A 14,584-nucleotide genomic window follows, 5' to 3' on the forward strand; every position below is an offset into this window, starting at 1 on the left:
CAAAATCATCCGCATGCAACAAGAAATAATGAACAGTTTCCCTTCGGACCCGCTGCTAATATAAACCATTTATTTGCAACATGCCTCACAAAAACACAATAATGTCACGGGATTGTGTACACTTACAGGGTAATGGTGGATAGTTCTGACATCTTGCAAGAGTGCTGGTTAGCCCTCTTGGGCTTACAGTAGCATTTCTGAACGCAGCTGCTAAATATGACAAGATTAGCATTTTTTTCAGAATACCATGAAAGGCCAAAGTAGGTCAGTTTCAACACATTTCACGAGACATGGCACAAAGATGGAAAGTGGATGCAACTAAACGCAAATGCAGCGCAAACCAGCTCTTTGATCAAAGCAAAAACATAAATAAAATGCATTAGCTGCCGCTGGCAATTGTGGTGTATTGATTCACAGTAAGTTAAGGGAGGAACAACCTGGCTGCAGGTGATTAGAACATTTATGCATTAAAAAAAATACATGTGACTTTGCTGTCAGATACTGCACAGAGAATAAAAGAACAATATACTCAATTGAAACAGACACTGGGTATTATGGAAAACAATTAAATAGTGGCATCAAGTTATAAAACAGAAATTGAATCATAGAATCATAGAATCTCAGGGTTGGAAGGGACCTCACGAGGTCATCTAGTCCAACCCCCTGTTGCTATAAGTCTGTATTGTTGTCTGACCAGCCCCAAATTAAAGGCATGTGTAACTCTGCAACCACGTGTGATTCATTATTAGAAAGTGGTCACGGACAACAATGTGTTTTTTTCAGTTTAGCTTCCTCTAAACCATGGGAATTCCTTGGGAAACTGTGTGCATGACCGGCTCTGCTCATTGGGACGTATCGCACGCTTTGTCAGTGTGCTTACGCTAAGAGGAGTATACAAGTAAAAATGGCAGCCTTATTCAGTATCGACAGTACCGCACCTTCTCCTTGAGATTCCGGCTAAGCCCCCTGGAAGAGGAGGGACTCATTACACTCCCATGTGTGCCTGGGAGGCGTGCCCACTGCTGGCAAGAAAGGAAGTATTGGGGCAAGTTGGGGGAACATTTATAAGGAGCCAATGGCTAACAACTTTTTATAGCGTGTGCAGGTGGCTTCTGCATCGCTGCTTCCCCTTGGGGGTTCTGTCTGGGGAGACAGCTTTAACTTGTGGCTGAGTCTCCATCAATGCAGGCTGCCCTGGGGATGTGTTGCATCAAGTACCCTGCCCCAGTAAGCCCCACCCAATTTGGGCGAGCAGCGTGTGGCAGGGAGCAGGGCTTACGAATGCTTTGTGTTGCTGCAACCCACCTGCAGGTGGACTTTTCACTTTGCCCCAGATTACATTGGTGGCATAACTCTGGTATGAACGAGCCCCCAGAAGCCCAATGTGATTGCTTAGTGGGGCTTCCCCAGGGACCCTGTTACACAAGTGCTCTCTTCTTGTTTGCTTCTGGGGGGACATCAAGGGGTTGGTTTTGATGTACGGATGGTATATTATCTGGGGTCCTGGCTGTTTTAGGGACCACATTCTCCACTGGTGTAAATCAGCACAGCTCCCCTGAAGCAGAGGTGTTGGCCCCTTATCCACCCTGGGCTGTCTATGCTGCACTTCTAAGAGATGCAGCACAGAAATTGCCGACCAAGAGGTGAGGGGGCTAAGGAGGTGGATCTAAGCCGCCTTGGTGCGCTCTAGCTGCTGGGGTACTCTGGGGGCCAGAGCAGCCCCCAGGATGAATTAGACAAATCTGGGAGGCTAAGCTATGGCAGGCTCCGGGGTCTGTCCAAAATCTCTGCAATGCTGCAACTCCAGCCCAAATATGCCCCTCCCTCCCACAGCATGCTCCCTAGATGAATATTTGAGAGGAGGTCTTCAGACAACAGTCACTGTCTTTCTCATTTCCTGCATCAGGAGAATTCTCCCCTGGCTGGATTCAGGGCTTTCAGGGATGCTTGATGCTCTTCCAACCCTTTCATCTGTTCTCTTAAGACCATCTGAGGTGCTCCAGCTAACAGACCACAGATTTGTAGTTCTTGAGTCAGGTGGCAAAGCATTTCCAGGGGAGGCCATGACTGCAATTTGTTTCCCAACCTGACCTCACAGACGTAACTCAGCTCTCTTGATTGCAAAGCCTACTTATTTACTCAGGCATTTGCCCAGGGAGGTGGCATGGGAAGGAAGGAATTTTTATGACAATTTGGGGGACTTTTTGCACTGACAGCATGTCTTTCTCTGGTTGTGTTAATATATTATTATTTCGTGTTTTTGTGCATCTGCCTAGAGGTGGCAAAGTCAAAGCTTGCCAGCCCTAACGCTCATTGGGATGACTCAGTTCAGGCCCATCAGTTTGCCTAGAGATGGCAGAAAGGTGCATTTTATAAACGGAACAATAAAGTAGAATAAATATTTTATAGCTGGACCATATTCATTACCACGGTTAGCATTGTTGAGTCACTTATTAAAGACACTTCTCTCTTTCTGCACCTTTAACAACCTTTACAGCTACATTCCAACTGCAGAATATTATTGGTGATGATGTAAGAGCCAGAGAGAACAGAGCAGGAGTTTTCGATCTCGTGACAGATACTGTTCTAGCAGATAGAAAAAAATAATCATGCTTTGACTTGCAAGCAGAGCTCATTTACTGTGCATAGTGCTGAGAGTAAATAAAGAACTGCATGGTGTTATTGTTAGAAAATCACTTCTCAGAGTATAACTGTTCATTGCATCATGTACCTTGTCTGTTTTGACTGTGCTGTATTGTGCATTGTTTGGCAACTGAAATCCATAGTGAGGAATCAGGAGACAATTTTAGAAGATTCAGTCAGCTTGTTTTTATGAGTGCTGAAATTTTCAAAAGTGACTAGCGATTTAGGGTACCTCGCTGTTTGATTTTCAGAGGGCCGGTGCTCAGCAGTTTCTGAAAATCTGGCCTTTTATAGTTTCCCAAATTGGGCATCCAAAAATTGACACCCCCAAAAATTGCTTACCACTTTTGAAAATCTTAATCCTGGATTTAATTCTTCCTGACACGTTTCCATGTAGCACCTTCTTTGAAGCGTGAGAAATGCTTTCCCTTATCACGTCACTCCTTTTTTCCTTAGAAATAACATCTTTTATTTTTTTATTTTTATTGGACCAATTGTCTGTCAAATATCCTGTGACTGACCCAGCTATAGCTACACTCTTTTTCTAGTTGGCAGATTAATTTTCCATTGTGTGTGTGTATATAGATCATTCTGGTGGATAAGAAACCAACATGATTCTGCTTGTTTGCTAAACTAGCATTAGCAGCAGGAAAAAACACAGCTCTGGAAATAATATTTGATGACAAGTGCTGCTGCAAAACCAGGAAAGAGCAATACACATTGTTTGGGAATAATTACAGAAAAGGTCTGCAGAACGTCATAAAAACCAGCAAAACCTTTCCACGAGTTTTCTTTTTTTCCAACTATCCTACTGAACTTAATTTAATAAATGTTTAATTTAATTTAATTTAATTTAATTTAATATATGGAGATATACCTATCTCCTAGAACTGGAAGGGACCTTGAAAGGTCATCGAGTCCAGCCCCCTGCCTTCACTAGCAGGACCAAGCACAATAGAGAATTATATCCCTGCTATTGTGTTCTACAAGATAAACCAAACATATGTAGAATGTAGATCTGCTAGAAGCTTTTATACCACTATTGCTTGTGTGGTCTTTTTGGATACCATGCAGTTGTATCCAAATCCATTACCCCTTTCCCTTTTTGATAACTGAAAAAAGGGGAAGAAGGGAACGCAAAAACTAAAAAAAAAAAGAGGCTTTTTCTTAAAACAAAACTGGAATATTTTTTTCTCCAAAAAAGCTCTCAAAAATCCCCTATTATTTCCTCTTAAAACATACTTTCTAGAGTTTTACCTGATCTAATCTGACCTATTGCCTTTCTAAACAGAGCGAAAAACACATGAGGTCAAACCATTTCTTAATGTTTAATAAAAGTGTATTGTGCTCTAATTTTGCATAGCATCAGCACTTTGATAATACATTGACAGTGGATTTAGGAATGCTGATAGATCAGGTTCATTCACTAGAATGGGGCTGCGCGGTGTCATCAAGGCAGATGGAGATGAAGAGGTAGTGCTTAACTCAGTAGACTTGCACAGGTGTAAGTGAGGGAGAATTTGGCTTATGCACGATTGTAAAGGTGAAAAACAGGAAACTTCTTACAAGTTAAGAATGCTGCTATTAAGAATTCCTGGGCAAATCCTTTTGGGGGTGGGAGGTCAGGTGGCTTGTCTACACTACTGCTCACGTCGATGAAAGTTATGTCACTCAGGGGTGTGAAAAAACTACACACCCCCGGGCGACATAACTCACATCTACTTAATGCAGTGTCTACACTGTGTGACGTCAGTGGGAGATGCGCTCCTGCTGATATGGCTTCCGCCTCTCATGGAGGTGGATTAATTACAATGACAAGAGACTGCGCTCCTGCCAATGTAGCGTGTCTTCACCAGGTGCACTAAATCGACCCAGCTGCATCAATCACAGCGGTGCTGATTTAGCGCCGTAGTGAAGACAAGCCAGGGAAAAGGAGACTGAAAACATAGCGGAAAGGAGGCCAGAGATAATAATGCAGACAAACCGTGCAAAAAGGAGTGGAGCAGAGGAGTTATCTAATGAAAAATAGACACAGCTTACACCTCATATTCTAAGCACCTACTTGTATCTATTTAGCTTTTTTGAAGAGGCTTGAGTTGGAGTTTCTTCTCTTCCTACTGAATAACACAGGATTCACTGTAGCAAGGAAAATCCAAAATCACCCTTGCAAAAAGTGTGGTTTAAAGGATCAGGAAGAAATGCTTGCAAAGCTGAAGTAGTTTTGCATTTGAAAAATATTACTTGTGATGTCTGCAAAAACTTCAGTTTATACAAGTTTTGAGCATCCATCCTACTCAGGGAATCTATATTAGAACTTGCATGGTGACAGGTTTCAGAGTGGTAGCCATGTTAGTTTGTATCAGCAGAAACGACGAGGAGTCCTTGATGCACTTCATGCTTCTGATGAAGTGGGTTTTAGCCCACAAAGGTTTATGCCCAAATAAATGTGTTAGTCTCTAAGGTGCCACAAGGACTCCTCGTTGTTTTTATATTAGAACTATGCATCACCCAATCCACGCAGGCAGAGAGTAAGCTGTATTGTGTTTGTCCTGCCCTACGGACAAACATTTTTGTGCACTTCACAAAGAGAAATCTGCCTCTCAGCCGGGTTTCTGAGAGTGAGTCCCATTCCCCAGAACTCTTGGCCAGCTCCAAACTCTCTAACATTCTCATGAGAACTCTTAGTTTAAAATCTCTGTGGATAACTTTGTTTCTGGTCTTTAAGCTCGAGGAGTGTGAGAATGTCTTACACTGTGTATTTCTATGGGCTTGCCAAGCCAAAGTCAATGCAAAACTCTGGAGCTGCTGGGCACAGGGCAGCTAATGTGACCAGATGTCTGTGAAGAGGCTATTTTTGTTCCCAATGCTTCCCTGGTACTGATGACCTGGGGCCCCAACGCTGCTTAAAGCTACATGAGTGTAAATCCTGATTAGCCCCACTGAAGTTAAAGGACTTTACACCAGTGTGACTAAAAGCAGAAGTTACTCCAGGTTTACCCCGTGGTAACCAAAAACAGAAGTTGACGCATGGGCTCTGGCTGCCTGGGGGGAAGCCACCCCGCATTGTTCCACAGGCTTAGAGTTACTGGCCCTGTTCAGCATACCACTGCTACTGATGCTGGCTACTTGGTAAGGCTAACCTGTGCCAAAGTGCGAGAGCAAAGCGGCTGAGTGAGCTACTGAGGGAAGGAGAGTTTGGCTGCAGAGGGAGGAGGCTGAAGGATTATAAGAATCCAAAAGGCACCAAGGGATAGCTCAGTGGTTTGAGCATTGGCCTGCTAAACCCAGGGTTGTGAGTTCAATCCTTGAGGAGGCCACTGAGGGATCTGGGGCAAAAATTGGTCCTGCTAGTGAAGGCAGGGGGCTGGACTAGATGACCTTTCAAGGTCCCTTCCAGCTCTAAGAGATTGGTATATCTCCAATTATTACCTAAATCCCCAGGAAAAGTAATAAAAAAGCCAAATAAACCCATGCCCCTAACACACTTACCCTAAACTAAGGCTACATAAAAAAAGCCACAAGAGTCACAAAAAAAATGCAGCCAAGAGACCATCAGCATGTCTGGGGCTCCCCAGTTTATTGAAACATGTACAGCTACCTGCCTCATGGGCGTGCGGTGCAAGCAAACCACAGCCCTCAGAGACTGAGTATGGGCTCCTGAGGTCAGAGTGGATGAACAAAGGGAGACAGAGGTACACAAGGGAGACTTCTGGGGGCATAGTAGAGCGTACCCACCTCCTGACAGCCCCTGTGCTGTGGAGGAGGATGAAATTCTCAGGGCAGGACAGCATCAAACTGGACCAGAGGATATCGATCCCATAGTTAGGACCCACCTTCTGTCACACTGAGGATATCCCTCCAGGGGCAAGAACCACAATTATTAGGAAGAGACAGGTAATAGTAGCAGGGAATTCAATTATTAGAAACATAGATAGTTGGGTTTGTGATGACTGGTGAATTGCATGCTGGGTAAGAAGGTAGAGGATCTTACGAGACATCAAAATAGTCTTAAATATAGTGCTGGGGAAGAGCCGCTGGTTGTAGTACATGTAGATACCAGTGACATAGGGAAATGTAGGAGAGAGGTCCTGGAGGCCCAATTTAGGCTGCTAGGTAAGAGATTAAAGTCCAGGACCTCCATGGTAGCATTCTCTGAAATTCTTCCAGTTCTATGCACAGGGCCAGTAAGACAGGAATTATTGCAAGGTTTAAATGTGTAGATGAGATGGTATCAGAAGGCGGGATTTAGGTTTAGGAACTAGGGAACCTTTGAGGGAAGAAAGAATTTGAGAAGCAACTTGCTAAAGACATAAAAAAATAACAGTGATTTTTTGTAAAGTCCATGAGAAGTGGGAAGCTTGACAAGCAGGCAGTGGGGTGCTAGATGACAAAGGTATTAAAGAAGCATTTAAGGAAAAGAAAGTCATTGCAGAGAATCTAAATGAATTCTTTGCATCAGTGTTCACTGCAGAGGATGTGGGGGAGATACCCACACCAGAGTTATTCTTTTTGGGTGAGAAATCTGAAGTGTTGTCCCAAACTGATAAGAACATAAGAACATAAGAACGGCCGTACTGGGTCAGACCAAAGGTCCATCTAGCCCAGTATCTGTCTACCGACAGTGGCCAATGCCAGGTGCCCCAGAGGGAGTGAACCTAACAGGCAATGATCAAGTGATCTCTCTCCTGCCATCCATCTCCATCCTCTGACAAACAGAGGCTAGGGACACCATTCTTACCCATCCTGGCTAATAGCCATTTATGGACTTAGCCACCATGAATTTATCCAGTCCCCTTTTAAACATTGTTATAGTCCTAGCCTTCACAACCTCCTCAGGTAAGGAGTTCCACAAGTTGACTGTGCGCTGCATGAAGAAGATGTGCCAATAGAAGCGGTTTTAGAACAAACTGATAAATTAAATGGTAATAAGTCACCAGGACCAGATGGTGTTTACCCAAAAGTTCTGAAAGAGCTCAAACATGGAATGACAGAACTACTAATTGTAGTAGTATTCACTGAAATCAGTTTCTGTACCAGATGGCTGGTGGATAACTATTGTAATCAATTCTTAAAAAGGGCTCCAGAGGAGATCCTGGCAGTTATAGGCCAGTGAACCTAATTCCAGTAAGGAGAAAATTGGTAGAAATTACAGTAAAGAACAGAATTATCAGACACATAAATAAACATGATTTTCTGGAGGAGCATCCACACAGCTTTTGTAAAGGGAAGTCATGCCTCACCAATCTATTAGAATTATTTGAGGGAGTCAACAAGCACATGGTTAAGGCTGATCCAGTCAATATGGTGTACTTGGATTTTCAGATTTTCATTGACAAGGTACCTCAGCAAAGACTCTTCAGGAAACTAAGTAGTTATGGGGTAAGAGGGAAAGTCCTCAGAGTAACTGATTAAAAGGTAAGAAACAATGGGCAGAAATAAATGGTCAGTTTTCACAATGAAGAGAGGCAAACAGCAGAGTCCTCAAAGAAGCTGTACCGGGACTGTGCTGTTCAACATATTTGTTAATGATCTGGAAAATGTGGTGAACAGTGAAGTGTCAGTTTGCAGATGACACAAAACTATTCAAGATAGCTAAATCCAAAGCAGACTGTGAGGATTACAGAGGGATCTCACAAAACTGAGTGACTGGGCAGATGAAATTCAACATTGATAAGTGCAAAGTAATCAACATTGGAAAACATAATCCCAACTATACATATACAAAAGTTGGTTCTAATTTCACTGTTACCACCCCAAAAAGTGATCCTGGAGTCACTGTGGATAGTTCTCTGAAAATTTCAAAGCACAGCAGAGGTCAAAAAGGCCAACAGAATGTTAGGAACTATTAGGAAAGGGATATAAATAAGACAGAAAATGTCACAATGCCACTATATAAACTTATGGTGCACCCACGCCTTGAATACTGTGTCCAGTTCCAGTTGCCATCTCAAAAAGAATAAAGTGGAACTGGAAAAGCTTCAGAGAAGGGCAACAAAGATGGTCAAGAGTATGGAACAGCTTCTGTATGAGAAGAGTCTAAAAAGCTTAGGACTGTTCATCTTGAAAAGAGATGACTAAGGAGGGATATGATAGAGGTCTATAAAATCATGACTGGTGAGGAAAGAATGAATAGGGAAGTGCTATTTGCCCTTTCACACAATACAAAAGCCAAGGTCACCTGATGAAATTAATAGGCAGCGGGTTTAATACAAACAAGAGGAAGTACTTTTTCACACAATGCACACCTAACCTGTGGAACTCGTCACCATGGGACATTGTCATGACCAAAAGTATAACTGGGTTCAAAAAGAACTGGATAAGTTCATGGAGGATAGGCCCATTGATGGCGATTAGCCCAGATAGTAAGGGATGCAACCTAATATTTGGAGCAACTATGAGCCTCTGACTACAAGAAGGCAGGAGTGGAAGAGGGGATGGATCACTCTACTATAGTCCTGTTCTGTACACTCCTCCTGAAGTTCTGGTATGGGCTACTGTTGGAGACAGGATACCAGCAAGATGGACCATGGTCTGACCTAGTATGGAAGCTCTCATGTTTCTCTGTTTTTGGAGATGGGCTCACAGTTGAACCATTTGTCTGGAAGTCCCAAATCCCACTCAGCTGGGATGAAATGGGATTTGGGTCCAAACCACCCCTAGTCAGCAATAAACCACACCCTGGAATCATTTTTGGTGTTGTCCATATTGATAGGGCAGGCAGGCAGCCCTGAGGAAGGCAGTGGGTTTCACTCGGAGATCAAGTAGCGGAAGGGAGACCATATTGTAGGGTAGCCCTTGTTTGGCCAGGAAGGCTGGGAGCAAAAAGAAGCAGCAAGCGGACACTTAAGCCTAGAATCTTCTTTACTAAATGTGCTATCGTTTCAAAGTTACATCATTTCGAGCTTCCCTTACATTGTTTCATGTGATCCTATTTAATCAAGTGAATTGTTCTTGGTGATCCAAAGGGGTGTTGTATATTGTCACGTATAATGGAGTGATTCTGTTATAAATGAACTGACCTAACCGCAGAGGACATGAGAGTAATGAGCCAATATGAAAAACATACTGTACTAGATGAAGCCTATGTGTGTTGGAATGCAATTACAGAAAGGAGTACTGACCTGATGTGCAGAGCACTCATGCCCAAATTCACACATTGAAGATCAGGGAATTCTTAATTAATTAATGAGTCACTACCGTTTTTTTAAAGAGAGCATTTAATGCCCCAAATCAGCATAAGCTGAAAGTATAATGCTAACGGCTGCATTTTCTAAGGGGCCCCGAAAATTTGGACTATCAATTTTGCTGAATTGAATTGAATTGAATTCCCACAAAATCAAGCATTTGCACATGCCAACAAGATTTTGCATTCCTGGATCGGTGTGCACAAACTCCCATTAGTGAAAGCACAAAACATAGAGCAGGAAGATTAGAGCGTATGTGAACATGTGACACTGAGGGGCCGGATGGACAGCTGGAGTAAACTGGCAGAACTCCATTGACCTCGATGCAGCTATGCCAAATTAACAGAAGCTAAGAGCAGGCTCTGTGGGCTCAATTACCCTTTCATTCACCCTGGTTGTACCCTGGCATAACTCCACTGACTTAAATGGAGTTACTCCTGATTTACAATGGTGTAAATGAGAGAATCCACTTTAATATGCTGCATTAATAACGATCAGATTGACTCAGACATCGCATGACGTCAAATTCTATTCTTGTCTCCACTTTGTGAAACCCCACTGCAGCCAATGGGATCTTTGCTACACCTCTTCAACCCAGTACTGTCAATGGCATTTACTTGGGTGGAAATGAGGAGAATGTGATCCAGTGGGCTGCTGCATGAAGTATACAGGCCTGCGACTGCAGACTCTTATTCATATGAACTGTCCCATTTACTTCAGTGGAACTACTTATATGATTTGCAATTTGCAGGTTCCCTTCCTAAGTGAGGGAAGAATCTGGCCCAGAGAATTTAACTAACTGCATAATCACCAGCGCGCAGTTCCTTTCATGCACACAGTTAGATGATTACCTGTTCTGTTCATTCCCTCTGGGGTATCTGGCATTGGCCACTGTTGGAAGACAGGATACTGGGCTAGATGGACCATTGGTCTGACCCGGTATGGCCGTTCTTATGTTCTAGATATGTTAGTCTCATGAGAGACAGGTTCATCAACACCTTTCCACACCACAGTCTTACTCAACATAGCCATACATCATGAAATGCCTGCATGCTTGTCCAGCGCACCAATTTATAATCCTTAAGACACTCGGCACAAAGAGCGTCAATTGCAAAACAGAGGGCACAAGAAATCAAGGATAAGAAAAAAAGAAGAGCCATTATTGGCCATTAGTGCCGTTTTCATTTTTCATATGACAGAAGCCTAAAGGTGAATGGCAACAGACGTTTGACAGAATAGCATGTTGTGCTGCAAGCTTTGAAAGAAATTAAAAGCACATCATAGCTCAAGAGATGTCAGAATTATTCCCCATTATCTGCAGTCAGCGAACAACTGCAGCATGAAGACCCGATTAATTCAGCCCCATTAAGCAAGTGACTCCAAGAAAAAAGGAGTGGGGATCAATTTGAAAAACAAAACTCAAAATCCCTCTCTCTCCCCATCCCAAAAAATCCAAGAATAACCTTGCCATTTTGTCCTAGCCCTGTGTCCTTCAGTTCATGGCTTGATACACTAGCCCTGGCAAAGGTGGGACAGCGAGTGCCTGGGGAAGCTCGCACTCCTGCTGCACTAAATCCACATGTCAAAATACCATCTCAGAAAACTGTGGCCGATTGAAAGGATTGGGCTAATCAATAATTAGGCAAGTATCAAATGACCCAGCAGAATGTAATGGCTTCAAGTGGAATCTACTGGGACATCACCAGGGCTCTCTTAATTTCAAAAATAGCCAACCCATTCACAACAAAGCCTGCCTGGTGATTATACCCCTTCCTCTCTACAGCCACACGCCAACATCATGGAACTGTTGGTACAAATACACTGGAGCAGAGTTTAGAGAATGCAATCTTTAGAGAAAAAAAAACTTGTTTATTTTCCATTGCTACTTCAAAATAGAAAATAAAGCCCAATTGGCCTACATGATAACGGCTCTCACCTGTGCTGAGTGAGTTCTAAAGGACATGCCTCGAATTATGACCCCCCCCACCCCAAAGCAGAACTGTATTTTAAAATGTCATGCATTGCAGGTGACCTTGTAACTACCGACAGGTGAGCAGTGCTGCTGTGATTTACAGTATCAAAATCAGAGGATACCAATGTCGTATGTAGGCACAGTAAAATGTTTGTGTTTCACTGGAAATTAACGGGATTTTCTTTAAACTGACCTCACTGACAATGACAAATCTTTTGTCCCTCATATGGAATGCTGCACTGGGAAGTCACCGATAAAATGGCAAAACCAAATCCAAGATAGATGTGGCTTTAGGCCTGCTCCTCCAATCACTATTAAAATAATGCAAGCAGGATATGTACAGAAGAAGGATGGATGGGTAGTTAGGGTGCTAACCTGGGACTCAGGAAACCTAAGTTCAGTTATCTGCTCTAACAGAGGCTCCCTGAGTGACCTTGAGCAAGACACTTTGTCTTTCAGTTCCTCATGCGCTAAATAGGGATATAGATCATAGGGGCGCTGTGGGGAGAAATGCATTATAGATTGTGAGGCTTCAGATACTATAGGAATGGGACCATCTAAGTATCATACACAGATAGCTCAATGGCAGGCCAGAGACTTCCACTGCTTTCTGCAGTTCGTTTTGGGGGCAGAAGGGGGTTCACCTTAATTACTCCTAGTGTGGTGCAGAGGTACAGATACAACCCAATATTTGTGAAGGAGGCATTTTATCCTTGAACAGTGGGCAACTTTTGTAAGATTTAGTCTTTAAAAAAAAATAGTCAGAGCAACCATTTTCAACATACTTATTGGCTGTTCTAGAAATGAGACCTAGGACCTCATTGTCTCATGTGCTGACAAGTAAACAACGTTCACTGTTTCCATAATCTTTTCCTAGTGTTGGAATGGATAAACCTTTGCTTAAGAGACCCCTGCATTCCTGGTGTTAGTGGGAGTTCCACCTCCCATCCCCCATTAATAATGTCCGTGTTTAAGCAATTAAAGCGCCGTGCCAATGGACAGACCGCTCAGCAAAGGAGCTGCAGTTTCCCATTATAATTGGGGTTTATGCCAGGAAGATCCTGTTGGAAATAACTGGCACTGCTAATTTGAGCACTTGCAGCAAGACAAAGCAGTAGCAAAATGAATCACTGAATTTCCAGTGACTTTGTCAGTGAATTGCAGAGGAGTGTTGTTTACCAAAACACTAGCTTTAGGACAGTGATTCTGCTAACCTAAGCCCTTTAGATTGGACCATATGTAAAATCATACCTACCTATGGTATATGCCATGTTTCTCCTTTCTTTCCAGCAAGATGCTGATTGGAGGAATGACGTAGACCTGAATTAGCTAGATAGATGTGTGGTTTTATTTTTTTCTTTTGAGTTTTCAACAGGCATGATACAAAAGTCAGGATGAAGAGTTGGTTAAAAAAAGCAAAAGCAGAAACAAACCAAAAAAAAATTATACTATGCATCCATGAGCCAAAACCAATATATGTCAATCAAATGTGCTTTAGCCCTTGGCAATGAGTGAACAAGCAAAAAGCTTAATGGAAATGCTTGCGCTATTTTAGTCTTATGGCTCAACCCAGCATATAAATGATTCATGCATCTCCTGGGTTTTTTTAACCTATCGTACTGATATAATTACATTCCGTTTCATATATAAATAAACCTCTCATTAATAGTAACTTTGGTCATGCATACAGTAAAGTGAATTTTAGTTAGACACCTCAATGTAGTTATTTCTGCACTACAGGTGTATTTACTATCTCTAGAACTCTAGAGACAATTCTGTGCTCAGTTATACCTAGGCAACTGAGTGCAGAATCTGGCCCACTGTCTTCACCATATTACTTGTGTTTGCCATGCAATGGATGAAAAAACCTTGGCTGTTCATCATGTTAAGCATTTCTTGGCTTCCTGTTCCACAGCTGATTCATGAAAAAATATATGAATGATACAGGCTGATCTGCCATGGATTGTGCCAGTCAAAGCAGGGTTCTAAATAGTAGATATTTGTCTCTAGTCCACAAAAGGAGAGTTAAAACAGATGGTAAGAATTTAGTTGCCCATTTATAACTTGGTACATGGCTTTCAATATGTGGATCAAACAATGCCCCTGGATGGGTCATCTGTTGGAATGTTACCTGGACCACTGGATATAAAAGCTGAAGTTGCTATTGTCTGAGCTATAAAACCAGCTGCTTTAGCTTGGAGGCAGTAGGAGACAATCGTTTTTACATAGTGCAGCCACTAGAAGGGGCTATCAGCTCACACTGGGTTCCTGTGTATTACGGGCAGTAATCAAAAAGAAATAATACATAAAATTATGAAGGTTAATACATAATCAACACTTCACCCTTTTAGAACACCTTTTATCTGAGGTTCTCAAAACTCCAACCAGGTTCAATCCTGATTTAATTTACATTGGTGTCAAACCAGAGCAACTCTAGTGAAGTCTGTGGCACTACTGAGGACTGACACCAGAATAACAGAAAGCAGAACGACAGGTTTCAGAGTAGCAGCCATGTTAGTCTGTATCCGCAAAAAGAACAGGAGTACTTGTGGCACCTTAGAGACTAACAAATTTATTTCAGCATAAGCTTTCATGGGCTACAGCTCACTTCTTCGGATGCATAGAATGGAACACACAGACAGAAGATATTTAAACATACAGAGAACATGAAAAGGTGGAAGTACGCATACCAACTGTAAGAGTCCAATCAATTGAGATGAGCTATTGTCAGCAGGAGAAAAAAAAAATACCTTTGAAGTGATAATCAAGATGACCCATAGAAAGT

The 14,584-nt window shown here is 42.5% G+C and overlaps 1 protein-coding gene across 4 annotated transcripts in view; it reads right to left on the reverse strand.

The window, feature by feature from the left end:
- ADCYAP1R1 (ADCYAP receptor type I) overlaps positions 1-14,584 on the reverse strand; it is a 182,216-nt gene that overhangs the window by 11,926 nt on the left and 155,706 nt on the right. Inside the window, exon 14 of one of the 4 annotated variants that reach the window (XM_039527534.1) lies at positions 127-210. The exons of the other annotated variants lie outside the window; for them this stretch is intronic. Coding sequence (XP_039383468.1) covers positions 127-210 — 84 coding nt within the window. The remainder of the gene's footprint in view (positions 1-126; positions 211-14,584) is intronic. 4 annotated transcript variants of the gene reach the window in all.

Source organism: Mauremys reevesii, linkage group 2, assembly GCF_016161935.1.
Source record: "Mauremys reevesii isolate NIE-2019 linkage group 2, ASM1616193v1, whole genome shotgun sequence".
Classification (NCBI taxonomy): domain Eukaryota; kingdom Metazoa; phylum Chordata; order Testudines; family Geoemydidae; genus Mauremys; species Mauremys reevesii.